Genomic DNA, 20,568 nt, shown 5'->3' on the forward strand with positions numbered 1-20,568 from the left:
GAATGTTTGTGGTATTTTACTGCAAGTTTTTGCAGTAAATTACTGTAAAATTGTGGTAAGTCTAACATTGTACTCGAGCACTTTGATTACATTAGATTACCGCAAATTCCTAATATGCAGTAAGTTACTGTAAAAGTTTTAAAATTACCCACAATGCAGTGCATATTACAGTAGTGAGCTGTAAAGAATGTTTGTGGTATTTTACTGGTCGTTTTTGCTGTAAATAACTGCAAAATTGCGGAAAGTCTAACATTGTACTTAAGTACTTTGATTACACTAGAAGACAGCAAATTCCTAATGTGCAGTAAGTTACTGTAAAAAACCCCACAATGTAGTGCTTGCTACAGTAATGAACTGTAAAAAAAGTATGTGGTATTCTACTGGGTGTTTTTGCACTAAATAACTGTAAAAGTACGGTAAAGTCTTACGCACTTCTACTGTCATTTTGAGCAATGTGGGCTAAGAAACAATTATAGCTGTTTTATTATTTCTACCATGGTTTCATGTTTTCCAAAGGAAGTGCCCTTTGCAATGTACTGTAGTTTCAAACAGACATTGTGCTTGGCGTGGATGGCACTATCCAAATGCGATGCCATCTGCTGCTCTCACTAGCTGTCAGTGAAAACCTTTGAGTCCAGCTGAGATATACAGATTTACAAACGTTTCGATTGAGATGCAAGTACATCACTCAATACAGAATTGTGGGAATATTTTAAGTATTTTTTTATTAATTTCCCTTAAACTGGAATGATATACAACTAATATACAGTACTGTGAAAAAGTCTTAAGCACTATACCAGCTTTGTTGGCCTAAGACTTTTGCAGAATTTATAATCAATCAGTCTATTAAAAACAAACAATAGGAAATAATATAGGAAAATATAGGAAAGGTTTACCAAAAACAACAACAGCACAACATTTCCTCCTCAAGCAAGATTATTTTAGCTTCCCTAGGCTGTTTTGTCCTAATTTTCCTGACATTTTCTGAAATAATGTGCTGTTTAATATCAGGCAAATTTTTAGGTTGAGCAAACTTTTTAGTGGAGTGAACTTAATTTAAAATAAAATAATTACTTACTGTTTTTATATTATTTTACATGCGTATTAATAGATTATTGGTTCTGACATGTTTGTTCCTTGAACAGTTCGATAATAAAATTAAATGTCCATACCTTTGAAAATAAAGATGGGTATTCCAATCCATTTATTGTCTATTTCGTCAAAAGTAAAAAAGTAAACATAAAAAAAACATTACATACAGACACACACACACATATATATATATATATATATATATATATATATATATATATATATATATATATATATATATATACATATATATGCATAAATAAATATATGTATATATATATATATATATATATATATATATATATATATATATATATATATATATATATATATATATATATATATATATATATATATATTATACAATAATAGTTTTATTAATAATAGAAGGTTTATCTTGGAAACACAAATTGTATGTGCAATTCTACAATAACATATATGTCTATTCGGCTCTGTTCTTGTTCTTTTGTTAATTGCATTTTCTGTGTGTGTGTCTTAGATGCTCGTCCTGCTCCTGATCTTTGTTTTACTGATGTAAATAAAGCAGGCGATGCGTTTGGAAACTGCGGCCAAGACCTTATGGGCACTTACAGGAAATGCACTGAAAGGTGAGATGCATTCAAGGGTTAGTTCACCCAAAAATGAAAATTCTGTTATTAATTACTCACTCTCATGTCATCCCAATCCCCCGAGACCTTTGCTCATTTTCAGAACACAAATTAAGACATTTTTAGATGAAATCCAGGAGCTCTCCCATCCTCCATAGACAACATGTCTCCATGAGACATTTATAGTCCAGAAAAGCAACCAAAAACTTTGTCAAAACATTCAGTGTGACTTCAGAGGTTCAACTGTAATCATCTGAAGCTCCATGAACACTTTTGTGTGCCCAAACACCTTTTAAAAATGACTTTGTTTGCTAATGTCTTCTTACGCAACAGGACATGCTGCTCATTTACATTGGGTAATAAAGTGTAATAGGTGAATTGCGTAAGCTAAATTGTATATTGTGTATGTGTGTGAATGAGAGTGTATGGGTGTTTCAGTGATGGGTTGCAGCTGGAAGGGTATCCACTGCGTAATACATATGCTGGATAAGTTGGCGGTTCATTCCACTGTGGTGATTCCTGATTAATAAAGGAACTAAGTCAAAAAAAGAAAATGAATGAATGAAAGAAGTTTCTACAGTTTCATGTGTCTCAACAGGAATGCTAAATGTGGCAAGATTCAGTGTCAGAGCTCTGCCAGCAAACCATTAGAGTCCAACGCCGTGGCCATCGACACCACCATCCGCTCCGGTCAACAGAAGATTCTGTGCAGAGGGACACACGTGTGGCCGCACGGTCATGCTAAAGAAAACCAGAACGACACCCTGGACCCGGGCCTGGTTCTTACCGGCACCAAATGTGGAGATAATGCGGTGGGTACTGGACAAATGCAGACCACCATTCACCATGAAATTCCCCAAACAGTATATAGATATTAATTACATGTGCTTACTATATGGTTAGTGTTAGAATGTGGGTTAGTTGCACGTAATTAGACATAATTAATTGTAATTGTGGTCCCACTTTATATTAAGGGGCCTTAACTACTATGTACTGAATTGAAGAAATTATGTTGTGCTCATATTGTATTGACAACACCTTTGAGGCTCTTGAGGTGGGATACAGGTTATGGACAGAGTTGATGGCATAGGTTGGATTAAAGGTGGGTTAAAATTTGTGTGAACCTGAAGTTGCTGAGACTTTTATTTCAGTATATTGATGTACTTTTAACTGAAATGGAATATTAAGTAGGGGGTGCGGCTTTCTTTTTGTGGATCATTCCCTCATAGCAAGCTATTGGTAAGTGGCGTGGTTAAGAAAAGTGGCGTGGTTAAAAAAAAAAAGGAAAAAAAAAGAAGCACCGCCAGTCCAAACAAATAAGCAAATAGACAGATTTATTTGAAGATTACGGTATGATGCCGTTTCTTTTGACACTTACCAGCTGACGGCTTACCTCCGCATGGAGGTCTTTCCCGCCGCAACCAGTTTGTCCAGTTAGCTCATTGTTTACGTCTGCGAACTTGAGACGCAGGGAGGAGTTGACCATGGCGACAACAGCGACGACGGGTTCGAGTCCAGTGGTTCCAGAAATCACGTAAGACAAAAACAGAATCAAAAAAACAAAATGAACGAGTGAACAAAAGGGTCAGAATGTAGTATAATCTGAAAACGTGGTAAAAATCAGACGAGGACCTCTTTTTCTGAAGGGCTTTTGTAAACCGTTGATGTTGTTTAGGGTAGGAGGAGGGTGGGTCAGTCGATTGGCCGGTTGCTCAGTCAATCATTCAGTTGGTCGACAGCGGCCTCTGGTGGGTTTATGTGAGAACCGCACGGGCGGCACTCGCAAGAGACAATTTAGATGCGAAAAAGCACACACAGCGGCCTCTTGCAGATTCTCGAAAACAAAAACTGCAAAAATACTTACCTCCCGGGACATATTTCACGGCCTCCAGAAACGTCCATCGTGCTGCTGACTATGTTTTCAGAATGAGCCTGGGTTGGAATTAATTGTTCCCCTAATTAATAAAAATGTGCTCTAACAAAATGATTTCACATGGATTTTAATGTAAATAAAATGTAACGTAAATTCTGGGTTCACACCAAATGTGGAAATAAGTGTTCACGGTAGTGAGTCAATGCAAATTATCGCCGCACTGCACGAAATACATGAAATGCGTCACACATTTGTTGCGAACAGGCAGAATTCACTCCAATCGCATGCATCTGCTTCACAAAAAAATTTTACTCAAATGGAAAAATTCATGTGAGGGAGAAAAACATCCTGCTAGTAAACCAGAGCAAGTGATGCAGTGCTTCACGTCTTGTGTGAACCCATTATTAAGTAATTACGTGCAAATAAATTATCCAACATAAAAACATAATAAGATATAATCAATAAAATCAATGACCCAATGTATAAAATTTTAACAACTGAGTTGAGGGTCTTAACGCAGTTTATTTACAGCTTAGTCAGACAGCAACATTGGCCCATTCGGAAAACATAGCCCTATATACGTTTCTGGAGATCGCGAATAATGTAGTCAGAGCTACATATGGCTGCATTTTGTCTTTAAAATGAATGCTACTGGGCGGTATGACGGCGTTCCTTTTCGCGCTTACCAGCTGACCGCTTACCCTTTTATGGACGGCTTTCCCGCTGTTACTAGTTTGTCTTGTTAGCTGATGATGTACGTCGGCAGACTTGAGACGCAGAGAGTAGTTGACCACGACGACTAAAACAAAAACTTCAAAAAAAAAAAAAAAAATGCTCCTGCAATATATTTGGAGTTCTCCTTAAATGTATATAGAGGTACGTTTTCAGAATAAGCCTGGGTTTTCAGACAGGCAATTGTTAACAGGAACAAACGGTATCATGTGGGTATTCCAAAAGCATAGTCGTGGTCACAGGTAGTGGTCTGTGAAGGCAGCAAACAGGATAAACAAAGAACAAAATAAGAGTCAGGAAACACGGCAAGGCTAGACTAAGGTACGACAAACAAGTGTAAATATTTGAGGATATCAGTCCATGAAAAGCTTCCAGCTGGTACGTAATCAGGGGTGATCTGGAACTGGTGTGTGAGTGAGGTGACTAATGGGACATGTAGTGCAGTTTGGTGGCAGAATTATAGTTCATGTGATAGCTGGTGATCATGACAATAATAAGTACATTGGGTTAAATTATTAATTTGAATGTAAGTGCATAGTAATTAAGGTCACCGTAATTACTATTGTAAGCACAAGAAACATCAATATTTGATGTCTTGATTTTGTCCATTACAGTTGTTTTGATAGTATGCTCAATAATTAATCATCATTAATTCATTGTATTATTCACTTATTCGCTTTAATTTCTTTTCGAGCAGATCTGTTTTGAGGGAGAATGCCGTGATGCATCCTTTTTGCAAGCCGATGAATGCAGTACTAAATGTCAAGGCCATGGGGTAAGTCCAAATTGCATGTTTAACATGGATCTAACTGAACCTTACACAAACACGGCAATAATAGAGCTGCAATTTCCTACTTATTTACATAATTTCCTGCACTAACAATACTAGTAACAAAAATTCTCACCATTCTCACAATTAGTCATGCAGATTATTATTAATAAATGCATGTGGTTCTAGTTTGGGTTTTTTCCAGTTCTATTATTTAGCCTAATTCATGAGAAGATTTCAGTTGAGGAAATGATTTCATAGAGGATATGGTTTCAAAGTGTGGGGAAATTTGGGTGGGTTAAACTTTTTTTTTTTTTTTGTGCTAAACTTAACACAGACCTTGGTGTCGTAATCATTTCCATTGAATACAAGTCACTTTTAGGTTGTGATGTTAGTACTTAATAAGGGAGTAGATTTTACAATGTAGAATGCAGAGGGGAACTATCATTAGGGCCCTCTAGGACATCAGATAGACACTAAATAATTGCAAAATGAATATAAATTTACTTCAATTATTATTATTTTTTTTAAATGATAACATTTTAAAGTTTACTGCTTAAAAGTTGTCCTGAAAAACCTAGAAATGAGAAATTTCTTTTTTTTTATAATTATATGGGTCATTCTGTTTATTCTGTTTACTGTATATTTCATTACAAATCATGCAGGTTAATCATCATACATGATTAAATGTATGAGCAAATACTATAATAGTAGGTATTATAAATATAAAAAATTACAGTCAGTTAAAAACAATCACACAGGTTAATATTCATTAATGCATGTGGGTCTAGTGTGGGTTGTGTCCATGTTTATAATTTGGGTTTACAGTAAAAATAAAATTGAATGAATACTGAAAATACTAAATCTAATTCAAAATATGAGTAAATACTTCAAAAAAACTTATGTAATCAATAATTTTTTCTTATATTACTCCCTTTTCAGGTTTGCACATTTGGGTGATCTGTTCTTTTAGATAGTTTTACACTGAAAATGTAGATGAAATCATAGTTGAAGTCATGCTTATCCCTCCTGTGAATTTATTTTTTCTTGTTTGAATATTTCACAAATGATGTTGAACAGAGCAAGGAATTTTTCCACAGTATTTCCTAAAATTTCCTATAATATATATATATATAATTATATATATATATATATATATATATATATATATATATATATATATATATATATATATATATATATAATTATATATATATATATATATTTTTTTTTAAATAAATATATATATATATATATATATATATATATATATATATATATATATATATATATATATATATATATATATATATATATATATATATATATTAGGGTTGTAACAATATACCGGTATGACGGTCTACCACGATTTGAACGTGCACGATTATCATACCATGAACAATTGCATATCAACGGTTTTAACCCTTAAAGACCGAGACAGCCGCCCGCGGCTAAAAATAAGTATTGCTCTTAAATGTTTAATAACTTTTGATCCGCTGATCCGATTCATACAATTCAAAGATTGGCATAAAGAAGCACTTTCAGCAGTTTCCAGTGCTGTATCACATAACATTCACGGCTCCAGAGGCTCCGGAATCAGTGCGGTTACGTCATCAAAATTTGACAACGCTGATTTGACAAAGAAACGCTCGTCACTGTGTCTCCGGACAAACTAGACACAATACATTGATGCATTGTCCCTCCTCCATGCCCAGATTGGTTCAAACTCGCTATATCACAACCAATAAGCATAGGTTTCGCTTTTGTTTGTGGACCAAAAACGAGCTTTTTGAACAACACAGAATGAGAGATAGGCATACATTTATGCACGGCTAAATAAAACGCAAAAAAAAAGTTTTGCATGAAATAATTCTCATACTAAGTACTTTTGCATGCACAGCAGCACAGAACCATGACAAAACAGTGACACCGCAAAGACGAACTGCTGCTCTTGCTGTTTTCAAAAGACGCAAATGAAGGTGCAGCTGTTTGTCTGCATTGCAGACAACCATATCCAAATCCATATCCACAGACAACCATGTCCATGCTGGCACATAAAACCTAAGGATGTTCCATATTGAATCTAGTTTCGTTATGTAACTATTTATAGTATAGTAAATATTTATATCTATTTTTTTACTGAGGATTTGCACCATGTTTATTTGGACTTTATTTGGACTTTGACACATTATTTATTATTTCTTATTTTTTTATTTGTTCATTGTAAGTGGTGTTGTTTATAGTAACTGAAAATATATTATTTGGAAAAAGTCAAATTTGCTTCACTGTTCTATTATTTTGTAACATTTGTAACATACCGTATACTGCGAAACCGTCAAACCGTGGTATTGTTTTAGACGATTATCATACCGTAAAAAATTCATACCGTTACAACCCTAATATATATATATATATATATATATATATATATATATAATATTTTTTTCTTCTAGAGAAAGTCTTATTTGTTTTATTTCGGCTAGAATAAAAGCAGTTTTTCATTTTTATAAAACCATTTTAAGGTCAATATTATTAGCCTCCCAAAGCAATATTTTTTTCCGATGTCCGATGTCTGTCTACAGAACAAACCACTGTTATACAACGACTTGCACAATTAACCGAATTTGCCTAATTAACCTAGTTAAGCTTTTAAATGGCACTTTAAGCTGAATACTAGTGTCTTGAAAAATATCTACTCAAATATTATGTTCTGTCATCATGACAAAGATAAAATAAATCAATTATTAGAAACTAATTATTAAAACTATTATGTTTAGAAATTATTTGAAAAAAAAATCTATCCGTTAAATAGAAATTGGACAAAAAAATATACAGGGGGGCTTATAATTCTGACTTCAACTGCATGTTGTTGTTGTTGTTTTTTTGTCCTGCAGCTTTGCAATAATAACCACAACTGTCACTGTCACTCCGGTTGGGCTCCACCATTTTGTGGGACATCGGGTCCAGGAGGCAGTTTGGACAGCGGGCCTGTGATCTCACAGAGTACGTCAGCTGATTACCTCAATATTTTATTGAACCCTATCTACGATGAGTTATGTTTTTTGACTGATGTTTTTGTCTTATCTTATGTGCAGGCAGCTTTTATCTTGTGCTGGTTCTCCTCAGCTTGTCTTTTCTTCTGGCGTTGGCTGTGCTTGGTGTCTGTTGGTGCCGCTGTAAACAGAGGTTTCTCTCCACCAAAAGCCCAGCTCTTCCTAAAACACAAACATGCATCAAGTAACAGAGTTTATAACTTAATTTGGGGGAAATAAGTATTGAAAACATCTCCACTTTTCTCAGAAAACATATTTCTAAAGGTGCTGTTGACTTGAAATTTTGGTAACAACCAAAACCGGATGTTGGTAACAACCAAACAAATCCATATAAGCAAAGAAGACAAATCTAATTAGTTTACAAATGATTTGACGTGTAAAAAAAAAGAATTGACACAAGGGACAATTATTGAACACATGAAGAAAGGGAGGTGTAGAAAGGCACTGAAAGCCCAGACAGCAGCTGAAATCTCTCAGTAATTCTTCAGTGACCCTCTGCCCTTCCTCGGTGTAAATGAATATTAGCTGCCTGCTTCAATCCTGCATCTACATTAGCAGGATGATGAAGATGAAACCAGGGTGGACATTTCAGCAAGACAATTCAATTGAATTCACCTTTATTTCTATAGCGCTTTTACAATGTACATGTAGATTGTGTCAAAGCAGCTTCACGTAGAAGATCATAGTAAATTGAAACAGTGTAGTTCAGTTTTCAGTGTTTAAGTTCAGTTCAGTTCAGTGTGATTTAATAGTCACTACTGAGAGTCCAAACACTGAGGGCTCTATTTTGACGGTCCATGCGCAGAGCGCAAAACGCAGGGCGCAAACGCTTGCAGGGCGTGTCAGGACTAATTTAAGGACGGGAAATCTGCCTTGCGCCGCGGCGCATGGTCTAAAAGGGTTGAGTTTATTTTCTTAATGAGTTATAGGTGTGTTTTGAGAATAAATCAATTATAATCTCATCTCCCATTCCTTTTAAGAGTCCACTGCGTCGCGCCAAGAGCGCATTCGCTTTTTACAGGACGCAAAGTAAGTCTAAGTGGAAAAAATTAGCATTTCACAAGCAAACATTTAACAGTTTTATAACAGAAAACTGTTAAACAGAGCATCTACTGCGTGAGAATGAGAGATAATGGATCACTTTCACTTTCGCTCTTGGATAGGGAAACCTTTACGCACAGACATCAATTAGTCTATAAATAAATACTTTTGTTTGTTAAGCGCAAATATTCGTTTCAAAACTATTTCTAAATTCAGTTCTAATTTCCAGCAAACGAATAAATTAATAATAATAACAGAGTGTCTTCAAAAACCTGAGTTATATCCTAAAACACATGCTGTGCCCCATATGGTCTAAAACCTGACAGGTGGGCAAATCTAAGCTTATTTTTAATAAAACAAATATAAATATGGATATAATAAATAATACTGCTAATAATAATAACATTATACAAAAGCAAATTGTTATGAATGAACTGAAAAAGCCTCCCGAGATGAAGACATAAAAGCAGTGATTTTTCATATTTATGTGGGCTAGAAAAATAATGTTTTGTAATATTTTAATCCTTTATATTTATATCCTATATCTATTCTTATTATATCCTATATATATCCTTAATATTTAATTTTTTTCATATGTAAAGATATTTGCCTATTGCTCTCTTGTGTGTATTAAGCAGTGTGTAAGCGAGGCGCAACTCTGCGCCGGAGTTTAGACCGGGTTTGTTTTGGTCTAATGAAAAATCTATTATAGATTCTCAAAATAGCAACGCGCCAGCGGTCCGCCTCAGAACGCCTCCCTTTTTAGACCAGAACGCCTATGGGCGCACAAATGAGCGCTAATGCATTTGCTATTTAAACAGCGTAGCGCAACGCTTCAAAACGACTCTTGCGCCAAGAGGAAACTACCAAAAGACTACTGCGCCCCGTCTTGCGCCACACTGCGCCGGGTGAATGGTAGGGCCCTGAAGAGCAAATCCATCGATATGCAGCTCTACAGATCCCGAACCATGCAAGCCAGTGGCGACAGCGGCGAGGAAAAAACTTCACCAAATCGCAAAAGTGAAGAATTAAAAAACCTCGGGAGACACCAGGCTCAGTTGGGCACGAACGTTTCTCCTCTGGCTAAAAAAATTCTTGTGCAGAGCTGCAGTCTGGGCGCTAGAGAATGCTGGATCTCAGCGAAGACTCGTCTGTCCCTGGAGCGTCACAGGAATCATGCTCTCCACTCCTCCATGACCACCACAGCAGCTGCTCAGGGTACGGCCTGGTCCAGGATTATGGAAACCTTGGGATCATCTCGTCGCTGGCCTTGGATCGAATCAGTGGCGCCGCATAGTCTGAGGGCCTCAGGGATGAGTATCCCCAAGTGGAAATAGAGAATAAAGAGAATAGTTAGTGTAGCTGCTGTTCATAGTATATATAAACGAGATGCTTAAACTTGCATGGAGCACATTCATGTAGCATACCGCTTAGGGATGCACTGAGTGTATGCTTTGCTAAAAAGATAGGTTTTTAATCTAGTTTTGAACCGAGAGAGTGTGTCTGAGCCTCGGACATTATCAGGAAGGCTATTCCAGAGTTAAGGATCCATAAATGAGAAGGCTTGACTTCCTTGCAATACACGTGAATGCTTTTGAGAGGCGTCTTTATGCTGCCATCACCAAAAAAGCGTTTTATATAAAGTATTAAATACATTTCAGTAGTTCAGTACTTTCTCCTTGTGTTGTACCATTGTTATTACACATAACTCATGTTTCAGATTTGTTTTGTTTTATTTTTATGTTTATATTGTTTGGGTTTTTACTAAAACCTGGTTCAATTCCATGCCAACAGCTCCTTTACAAATATTACTCCAGGAAAAAACATGAAGTGTTCAATGCTTATTTCCCCCACTGTAAATGCAGGAATGGTTAAGTCTTTAGCAGTTATTGCTTTATACGAAGTCATTATTTTCCTTCTTGTCAGTGTTCCAGACACCCCTGAGCCTAAAAGTCACACGACAGGCCATGCCAACCCAGTGTTCCAGCCAAAGAAAGCTCCCGCTGATGAACAGGTGCGAAGTTGTTTTGTTGTCAGTGTGTGTTCAGTGTACGTCCATCCAAAAGCATTGGATGTGTGAAGGAAAAATCTGCTATACTCACCGCATATTCAGTTAGTTGCTGGTTGTCTAAAAAGAAAAAAATGTACATGGAATATTAATGTACATCATTTACAAATCAACATATGCAGCGTTTATTGACTCTTAATTATCCCATGGTGAGCTGAAATTCTTGAATCTGATTGGCTGAAAGGTGTGAAATAAAATTGTTCTCTGGAATACTAGATTCTGATTGGTCAGTCATGACATTCCAAGGTATGTTATTCCCTGATAACAACTGATTAGGCTAATAACATAGGCTCATTTGGGTACTACAAATGATCTTTATTATTTGGGATTATCTTTATGTATATATTCTATATCCTATGGATGGCACGGTGGCCCATTGGTTAGCACTGTCGCTTCACAGCAAGAAGGTTGCTGGTTCGAGTCCCAGCTGGGTCAGTTAGCATTTCTGTGTGAAGTTTGAATGTTCTCCCAGTGTTCATGTGGGTTTTCTTTGGGTGCTCCGGTTATCCCCACAGTCCAAAGACATGAGCTGAAGTGAATTGGCCAAACAAAAACTGGCCATAGTGTGAATATGAGACTGTATGGGTGTTTTTCAGTACTGGGTTGTGGCTGGAAGGGCATCCACTGTGTAAAACATATGCCGGAATAGTTGGTGGTTCATTTCACTGTGGCGACTCCTGATAAATAAGGGACTAAGCCTAAGGAAAATAAATTAATGAAAATATTCTATCATATATATATATATATATATATATATATATATATATATATATATATATATATATATATATATATATATATATATATATATATATATAACAGTTCTGTCTGGTTCTCAAATCTGATTGGCTGATAGCTGTACGATATTCTGTAATATCAGAACTCCTACAGCCTCTTTACCCTTTGTGTATTATTACTCCGCCCACATACAGCCAGCTAAAAACAGACACTACAGATCTAAAGGTTAAAAGATGCACGCTCAACTGTTTAACTGTCAGCTTATGATTTGATTCCGGCAGAAAGTAGTTCCTCATACAAAAGGGTTTTTGAGACTCTTCATGTTTGATTTTGTTTTTATATACAAAATGATGCCGTCAAACTGTTGAATAAACGCAATATCACACTCGTAGCAGTGCAATATGGCTGTATATCGGCACTGGTGGGGGCACTAAGGCACTCGGCCTGCGGCCTCGTACCAATGCACGCCTCCCACCAGTGTGTGATATTGCTCATACATATATATGTGTGTGTGTGTGTGTGTGACTTATCTGTCATCGTTTGACTATAGGGAGTCTTGTGACTAAATTATATTGGAAATATTGACTGTAAAAAAAAATGTTAAATAGGTTGTTTCTAATAAAAGTATTCATTTTTTTCTGCACCTTGAACAAACGAATAATTGATCATTAACAAATAATAAATACTTGTATTTTTTCATTAGTTAACATTGACAAAGGTTAATAAATGCTGTTTAAATATATTTCTCTAAAACTTTCTATATATTGAAAAAGAAATCCATATATTACATAAAAAATGTTATAATATAAGTTTGAAAATGGGATTTAAAGTTTATACTTTGCTGTAGGACAACCAGACCCTTAGAACTATTGTGGAAAATTAATCTGACAAAGATTTCACCCCAAAATTCATTTATATTATGGATTGTCATTGTGTATATTTATTTTTAGACTTACAGAAACTGTGCATAAACTACAGTTGTTTGCTTTTCAGGCCACCCTTCGAGCGAGTCCTACAGGTCCACCTAGATCCAGACACAGTATCATTCGGCCGACTGTGAAACCTCCTCCAATCCCAGCCTATGCTCCACACAAGCACCTCATTTCAGAGCCGTCCCAGCCGTCTCCATCAGTAAACCCCAAAACAAGACCACTACCACCCAACAGACCACCACCACCCTGCCCCACCACCAAACCCTGCAAAAACCCTGCACCAAAGACTACAGAGGTCAGTGTTTTACCAGTGCAGATCCTGTATGTCTAGCTGTTTCAGCATTTAACCCTAAAAAAAGCTATTAGGCTGCGTCCCAAATCGCCTACTACTCGAGTAGGTACTACATTTGAATTTCAATTTACTACACAATCATTAGAAAAGTATGTTATATATCGTATTAATCAAAGTGAATTAAATTAGGATGTACTACATCCACCTTGTTGTCATTATCACATGACCTACCCCTGTCAGTTGCGACGCATTCATGATTTCTCTCGTGTGATAGCATAGCATCCATTAGATGCACACTACAGAATCTCACTGGAAGTAGTAGCTCTAGTGTTTTTCTAATAATATAAATTCAAGCATACTACTCAGCTCATACTATTTTTCATATGCTATATACTAGGGAAGTATGTAATTTCGGACGCAGCCCTGGTGTGTGTTTTCATGCTATTACTGCTTTATAAAAACAACAACTAATACCTATTTGTATCATTAGGCACTAGTTCAAGCTTATTAGATACATAAACCTATTAAACAGCTATAAGTACTTGTATATTGCATACTAGTATTCATTAATTATAATAATAATAATAATTCCTTACATTTATATAGTGCTTTTCTGGGCACTCAAAGCGCTTTACACACAATGGGGGGAATCTCCTCATCCACCACCAGTGTGCAGCATCCACCTGGATGACGCGACGGCAGCCATTTTGCGCCAGACCGCACACCACACACCAGCTGATTGGTGGAGAGGAGACAGCAATGAAGCCAATTGGAATATGGGGATGGTTAGGAGGCCATGATGGACAAAGGCCAGTGGGCAGATTTGGCCAGGATGCCGGGGTTAAACCCCTACTCTTTTCGAAGGACATCCTGGGATTTTTAACGACCACAGAGAGTCCAGACCTCGGTTTAACGTCTCATCCGATAGACGGCGCTCACTGAGCGGTGTAGCGTCCCCGTTTAGGACCCACACAGACCGCAGGTTGGGCGCCCCCTGCTGGCCTCACTAACACCACTTCCGGCAGCAACCTAGCTTTCCCATGTGGTCTCCCATCCAGGTACTGACCGGGCGCAGCCCTGCTTAGCTTCAGTGGGCGACCATGTGAGAGTTGCAGAGAGCTAGCTGCCAGCTCAATTAGGCACTAGTTCTTATTAATGTATACTACTACCCATTAAATACACTGTAGTTCTTATTTAATTGTATATTAGTTTTTATTCATCAGGTACTTGGACCTATTATATAGTAGTATTTATTTATTTGATTGTAGTACTATTATTTAACAGATACCAGAACTTAATTATTAGACAGTATTAGTAGTATTTTTTGTATTATTACTGGTATTATTAGCATTAGTTAGACAAGTATTATCCTAGTTACATCTGTTTTACATAACTTTAGTTATGCTATTATGATATTTGTTATTCAGAACTCCTAGAGTTGTGTTAAACTAATGTTTGTAACGTCAAATAAGGATTTGTTTCTAATATAGCATCTTTTGAATATGTACTAGTTGCTAATCAATGTAATTAATAAGTAATAGTCTTCTTTATAGGTACAAATATCTAACAATAAACGCTAGTAACTAGTGAATAAAAACTACCATGGAATAAATAAAAACTAGTATTTATAAAAGTATGAGCATCGTATAGTACTTATATTTAATAATTAGGTTGTTATTAATTAATTAATCATAGAAGGAGCCTCAGCTGTGTCAGTTGGTGTTTCTGTGTGGAGTTTGCATGTTCTCCCTGCGTTCGGGTGGGTTTTCTCCGGGTGCTCCGGTTTCCCCCACAGTCCAAAGACATGCGGTACAGGTGAATTGGGTAGGCTAAATTGTCCATAGTGTATGAGTGTGTGTGCGTGAATACTTCCCAGGGATGGGTTGCAGCTGGAAGGGCATCCGCTGCATGGAAATGTGCTGGATGGGTTGGCGGTTGGTTCCGTTGTGGCTAACCCAGATTAATAAAGGGGCTAAGCCGACAAGAAACTGAATGAATTAATTAATAATTAAATAATCAATTAATAATTAGCACCTACTGAAGTTCTACTAGTAACAAGCACCATTACTTAATGTAAAAGATAATGAAACCAAAAGTATGAAAGTAGATTCTCGTACATTATAGAGGCTGAATGTAAAATGGCTTGACTTGGTTGTAGAACTTCCTGCACTGTTTGTATCAGAGCTCCTGCAGCTCCCTTATAAAAAGTGGCTTATTTGCATAATGTAATCACTGTTTACTGACTGCAACTAAATAATGAAATGAAACGTTGCTGTGTTACATTCAGATGTTGCCTAAGAATGGCATGCCAGTTTCACCGGCCATGCTGCAGAAAGGGAAATCCAGTCTGATGCCCCCTTCTGGACACCACCAAAACGTCAGGTAATCAGAAGAGAGAAGTTGTAAGCTCTGAAACGGAACTAGCTTACTAGCTTTATAGATGTGTGTCATGTTTATCTTCTTTAATAATTTAACTGCTATAATTTTTCATTACTGTTTAATAATATCCCTCACTTAAAAATAGTTCAAAAGCATTCAGACTGCAGTTAGAATGCCTTGATAATTTAAGTTACGAAAGCAAGAAATATGGGTTTGTTTTTTACATATTTGTCAAATGGCAGCTGACATTTATATAATATCACACAAGCAAGTAGTTGAAAAGCAATTTGAAGCGTTTGAAACACTTATTATGTCCACTATTTATCAAATGGTCACAGTTCCAGATTTTAATTAAAACACACATTTTAATAGCCTAATATAGTATTCAAATAATATTAATTTAATTATATAATATTATTCATTCTGTTAGTGTTATTGTGTATGTATTGTATAGTATGGGGTCAGAAGCGCTCTGTTAAGGGCCGTCTCGTCCCAAATGAACAGGGGTGCGATTTCTGAACAACGACGTAACTCACTGCTGAACTATCATGGTACGATGCATCATTTGGGAAAAGAACGATGTAGTGACGAGTGTTTCCCAAAACGCATAGTTTCTTTATCGCAGATCCATCGCTTCTAATGTTAGTTATAACGTAAAACGCCCATAATGACAATCTAAACGGGGCGGAGGAACTACTTCTTCACAGAAGAGCCCCATCATTTCTTTGTACAAATTATATTGTTTTACACAAACACTCATTTAAATGAAATCCCATATTGGTTTTGGTTAAAACATGCACTCGTTTTCTATATTAACTGAAATATATGTCAATGGCACATATAAGTTTCCTTTACAAATATTACTTAGAATGATATGTCCTATTCTAAAGCAAATCACTTACAAAAGCTAACACGTATTCTAATATCATAGATAAATCATATGAATAAATAAATACTGAGGCGATTTATTATAAAATGAAATTTATTATTTATTATTTTTTAGGAAATGAAAAAAATCATATTTTAATAATAATATTAATAATACTAGAGATGATCATGAGGATGATGATGATAATTATTATTATTATTTATATTACTATGTATTAGAAATGAAAAAAATCTTTATTTAATAAAAATATTAATAATATTAATGATTATGATGATGATGATAATTATTCATGTTATTATTATTATTATTATTATTATTATTATTATTATTAAGTAGTTTTTTTAAGTATATTATTAAGTCTACTTTTACAATTTGACACTTGTAACCACTGCAGAAAGTTCTAACCGGCATGTCCATGTCATATACAGTACAGATAATAAATAACCCACTATAAATTAAAATAATTAATGTATGCGTTTTGTTTTCACAAGCTTTGGAGACGTAATATAAATTCCGCTTTTAAATAATAGGTCACCTAAAGCTTTCGCTTGAGGCTGTGTTCAAAATGACATTAATGCTTTCAAAGTGCACTGCGAAGGGAGCACAATTGTAAACATGACGATCGCTAAAACTGAACTGTAAAAATAGTTTGAAGGCAAATTACACCTTTTTTTTTTATTTTATTTTTTATTTTTAATTATTCAAAGTTTAAATGTTAGAAGGTTCTAATTGAATTGGGTATAGGGGGGATAAGTGGGAATAGAACACAGCCAGGAACTACGTTTCAAACTACAGCTGCAGAGCTGTAGTTGCAAGCTATCAAGATTGCGACGCAGTTTGCAAATGTTCATAGGAGTGACGGATTTTGGATACGGCAAATCAACACACTATGCTTGTAACGACGGAACTTGCGACCTTTGTTGGCTAATGATGGCTTTGGGAAATGTACCCCAGAGCAGGAGTTTGGTTCGCATTGCCGGCAATAAGTTAGACTTGTTTCCAGTGAATGTTGGACTCCAGCAGGGGTGCTCTTCACCGGTTCACCGGTTCTGTTCATGATTGTTATTGACAGAATTTCTATGCGCAGCCTTGGGACGGAGGGTGTCCGGTTCGGGGACCACAGAATTTCATCTCTGTTATTCGCAGATGATGATGTTCTGTTGGCTTCATCCGACATGGACCTTCAGCATGCACTGGGGCTGCCAAGTGTGACGCGACTGGGATGAGAATCTGCACCTCCAAGTTCGAGGACATGGTGCTTCCCCAGAAAAAGGTAGTTTACCATCTTCAGGTTCGAGATTGGTGCTGCGGCAGCAGTAATACGGTCAATGTACCGGCCTGTTGAGCTGAGCCGAAAGGACAAGATCTTAGATACAGGCGGCCGAAATGAGTTTCTATTGCAGTGTGGTAGGGCGCACCCTTATAGATAATGTGAAGAACTCTGTCACTCAGGAGGAGCTCAGAGTACAGCCGCTGCTCCTCCACATCGAGAGAAGCCAGCTGAGTCGACTCTGGCATTTTCAGATGCCTCCTGGAGGCTTATCTAGGGAGGTGTTCCAGGCATGTCCCACCCGCAGGAGGCCTTGGGGGAGACCCAGGACATGCTGGAGTAACTATGTCTTTCGGTTGGACTCGAAACGCCTCAGGATCCCCCAGACGAGCTGGAGGAAATGTCTGATGAGAGGGAAGTCTGGAGTTCTCTCCTGAGACTGTTGCCCTTGTGACCCGGCCCCGGATAAACTGATAAAAATGAATGATAAATGAATGAATGTAATTTTATATTATTACATTTTTGTCATAAATTAGAATTCGTAAGACTTGATTTGACTTTGTTTTAGGTTCCAAAAAGAAGTTTCTGGAAAGAGCTGAGTTGCAGTGAAGCTCGCCGAGCGCTACATCAATCACCTCTGCACCTTTAAGACGTCTTTAAGAGTGACCAAACAACTGTGTCAAAGTGATGACCACATTACTGACCTGAACACAGAACGAAGGTCAGACTCTCACTTCAGTGTTTTGGGAGGTGCCGTTCCACTATTCCTGTGCCAAACAGTATGTTGCAGTTTCATTAGAGACCTCAGAGAAAAGAAAAAGAAAACTGGACGATGTATATGGCATTATTATACAATAACAGCATGGGTCACCCAAAAGAATATCTTGCTCCAGAATATGAAACCTTGATTCTTTTGCACGCATCACAATGTAGCTAAATCATATAAATAGTGAAAATCGTCTTCGTCTAGTCATGAACTAACTTGCACTGTTGGTACAATTTAGTTTAATACTATTGTAGAGCTGTACTTGGGGAATAAAAGTACTGGAGATTGTTTTCATAGCAATAATAGTCCAGAAACACAAACTGTATATACTGGGCTCTTTTTTAACCTTAAATTCTGTGTAGTCATATACTATTTATAGTATACTGTACTGTATATATGTTAATAAGATCAAGTAACCTGTCTCAAAGGGTGTTTGCAATTTTGCTGGATAAGAATCTGTTCATATTACTCATGGTGCTTTGGTTCTGAATTCCTAAACTGCCTTTTTTGATAACGCTTGATTAAAATGTTCTTTTCATGTTTTAAATAAGGGCATTAATTAACCCAGGGAATGTATTTAGGTTTAAATAACCTATAAAAATGTCAATCTTATTTTTTTTAATACATATTCTTTGTTTGTAAGTCATTTGGGGGGAAAACTCTGGACGATTATAATTTCTTCTTACATAATTTGTTTGGAGAACTATGACCGATGTACTTGATTTCTGTTTGTTTTTTTTATGTTGTTGTTGTTGAAAAGTTATTTATTCATAGTGTTGAATGCAACAGCGCCTTAAAATTGTTTTTTTTTCATGGATAAAACGGTTAAGAAAGAAAATATTGATCTGTTTTAAATGTGAAGGTGGATTGCTTTTGCAAATATCCGCATAGGGATCAGAAAAGAGTCACTTTAATTTAAATTCTGCTTAACTTTAATTTCTCATAAGTAAAGAGGTGGTCCTATGCAAAATATGATGCAATGCAGTGCCTTCCATGTCACATCATAAATAAATAAAAAATCCCATCTGTTAACATTGTTGTCATTTTTTTTTGTCTTAATAAATGCTTGAATTTGTGGAATTATTATTATTCTAGTTGATCATTTAATATCAGAAGTGGCTTATATGAAAGGCAAAGGCCTCTATTACGCTTATTTTACCAAAATAAAATACGATCATGCCTTGATTTTTAATAATTTAAGACAGTAAGGTCTGACTTTGCTTAGACAAAAGTCTTGTCACAAAACAGAAATAATGTACAGTATAAAATAAAGAGTCATGCTGCAGTGGAAAAAGTATTAATATTGTGTATGACTACCATGAGCTTGGAGGACTGCATCCATACATCTCTGCAATTACTCAAATAACTTATTAATAAAGTCATCTGGAATGGTAAAGAAAGCGTTCTTGCAGGACTCCCAGAGCTCATCAAGATTCTTTGGATTCATCTTTAATGCCTCCTCCATCTTATTCCAGACATGCTCAATAATGTTCATTTCTGGTGACTGGGCTGGCCAATCCTGGAGCACCTTGACCTTCTTTGCTTTCAGAAACTTTGATGTGGAGGCTGAAGTATGAGAAGGAGCGCTATCCTGCTGGAGAATTTGCCCTCACCTGTGGTTTGTAATGTAATGGGCAGCACTAATGTCTTGATACCTCAGGCTGTTGATGTTTTCATCCACTCTGCAGATCTCTCTCACGCCCCCATACTGAATGTAACCCCAAACCATGATTTTTCCTTCAACAAACTTGACTAATTTCTAGTGAGTATCTTGAGTCCATGCTGGTTCCAGTAGTAGGTTTTCTGCAGTATCTGTGATGATTGGAATGCAGCTCAACAGATGAATCATCAAAAAAAAAAAATTACCCTCTGCTACTTTTCCAAATGATCAACTAGAAGTCAAGCTATTATTTGTCGCTCTTACAACTGGGAACAAGGACAAGACTTTTGTCAGATTGTGTATACCATTGTATGAAATTTATAAGAACATAAAATCTCTAAAATATAATTACCTTAATGGGATAAACAGAATTGAAATAGCCTAAATATATGACTCATTATTGCTT

At 36.3% G+C, this 20,568-nt stretch overlaps 1 protein-coding gene across 6 annotated transcripts in view; it reads left to right on the forward strand.

Annotated features, from left to right (window-relative positions):
• Window positions 1-20,568, forward strand: part of adam19b (ADAM metallopeptidase domain 19b) — a 248,503-nt gene that overhangs the window by 48,175 nt on the left and 179,760 nt on the right. For 3 of the 6 annotated variants that reach the window (XM_694823.10, XM_073922485.1, XM_073922487.1), the window contains 9 exons: window positions 1,592-1,700; window positions 2,299-2,512; window positions 5,003-5,080; window positions 7,969-8,077; window positions 8,170-8,311; window positions 11,095-11,182; window positions 12,968-13,201; window positions 15,486-15,580; window positions 18,305-19,534. In XM_694823.10, the coding sequence (XP_699915.6) occupies window positions 1,592-1,700; window positions 2,299-2,512; window positions 5,003-5,080; window positions 7,969-8,077; window positions 8,170-8,311; window positions 11,095-11,182; window positions 12,968-13,201; window positions 15,486-15,580; window positions 18,305-18,335 (1,100 nt within the window). In that variant the 3' untranslated portion in view covers window positions 18,336-19,534. Of the gene's footprint in view, window positions 1-1,591; window positions 2,102-2,298; window positions 2,513-5,002; window positions 5,081-7,968; window positions 8,078-8,169; window positions 8,312-11,094; window positions 11,183-12,967; window positions 13,202-15,485; window positions 15,581-18,304; window positions 19,535-20,568 lie in introns of those variants that run through there. The other 3 variants (XM_068213295.1, XM_073922488.1, XR_012390178.1) reach the window with 2 other exon arrangements.

Source organism: Danio rerio, chromosome 14, assembly GCF_049306965.1.
Source record: "Danio rerio strain Tuebingen ecotype United States chromosome 14, GRCz12tu, whole genome shotgun sequence".
Lineage (NCBI taxonomy): Eukaryota > Metazoa > Chordata > Actinopteri > Cypriniformes > Danionidae > Danio > Danio rerio.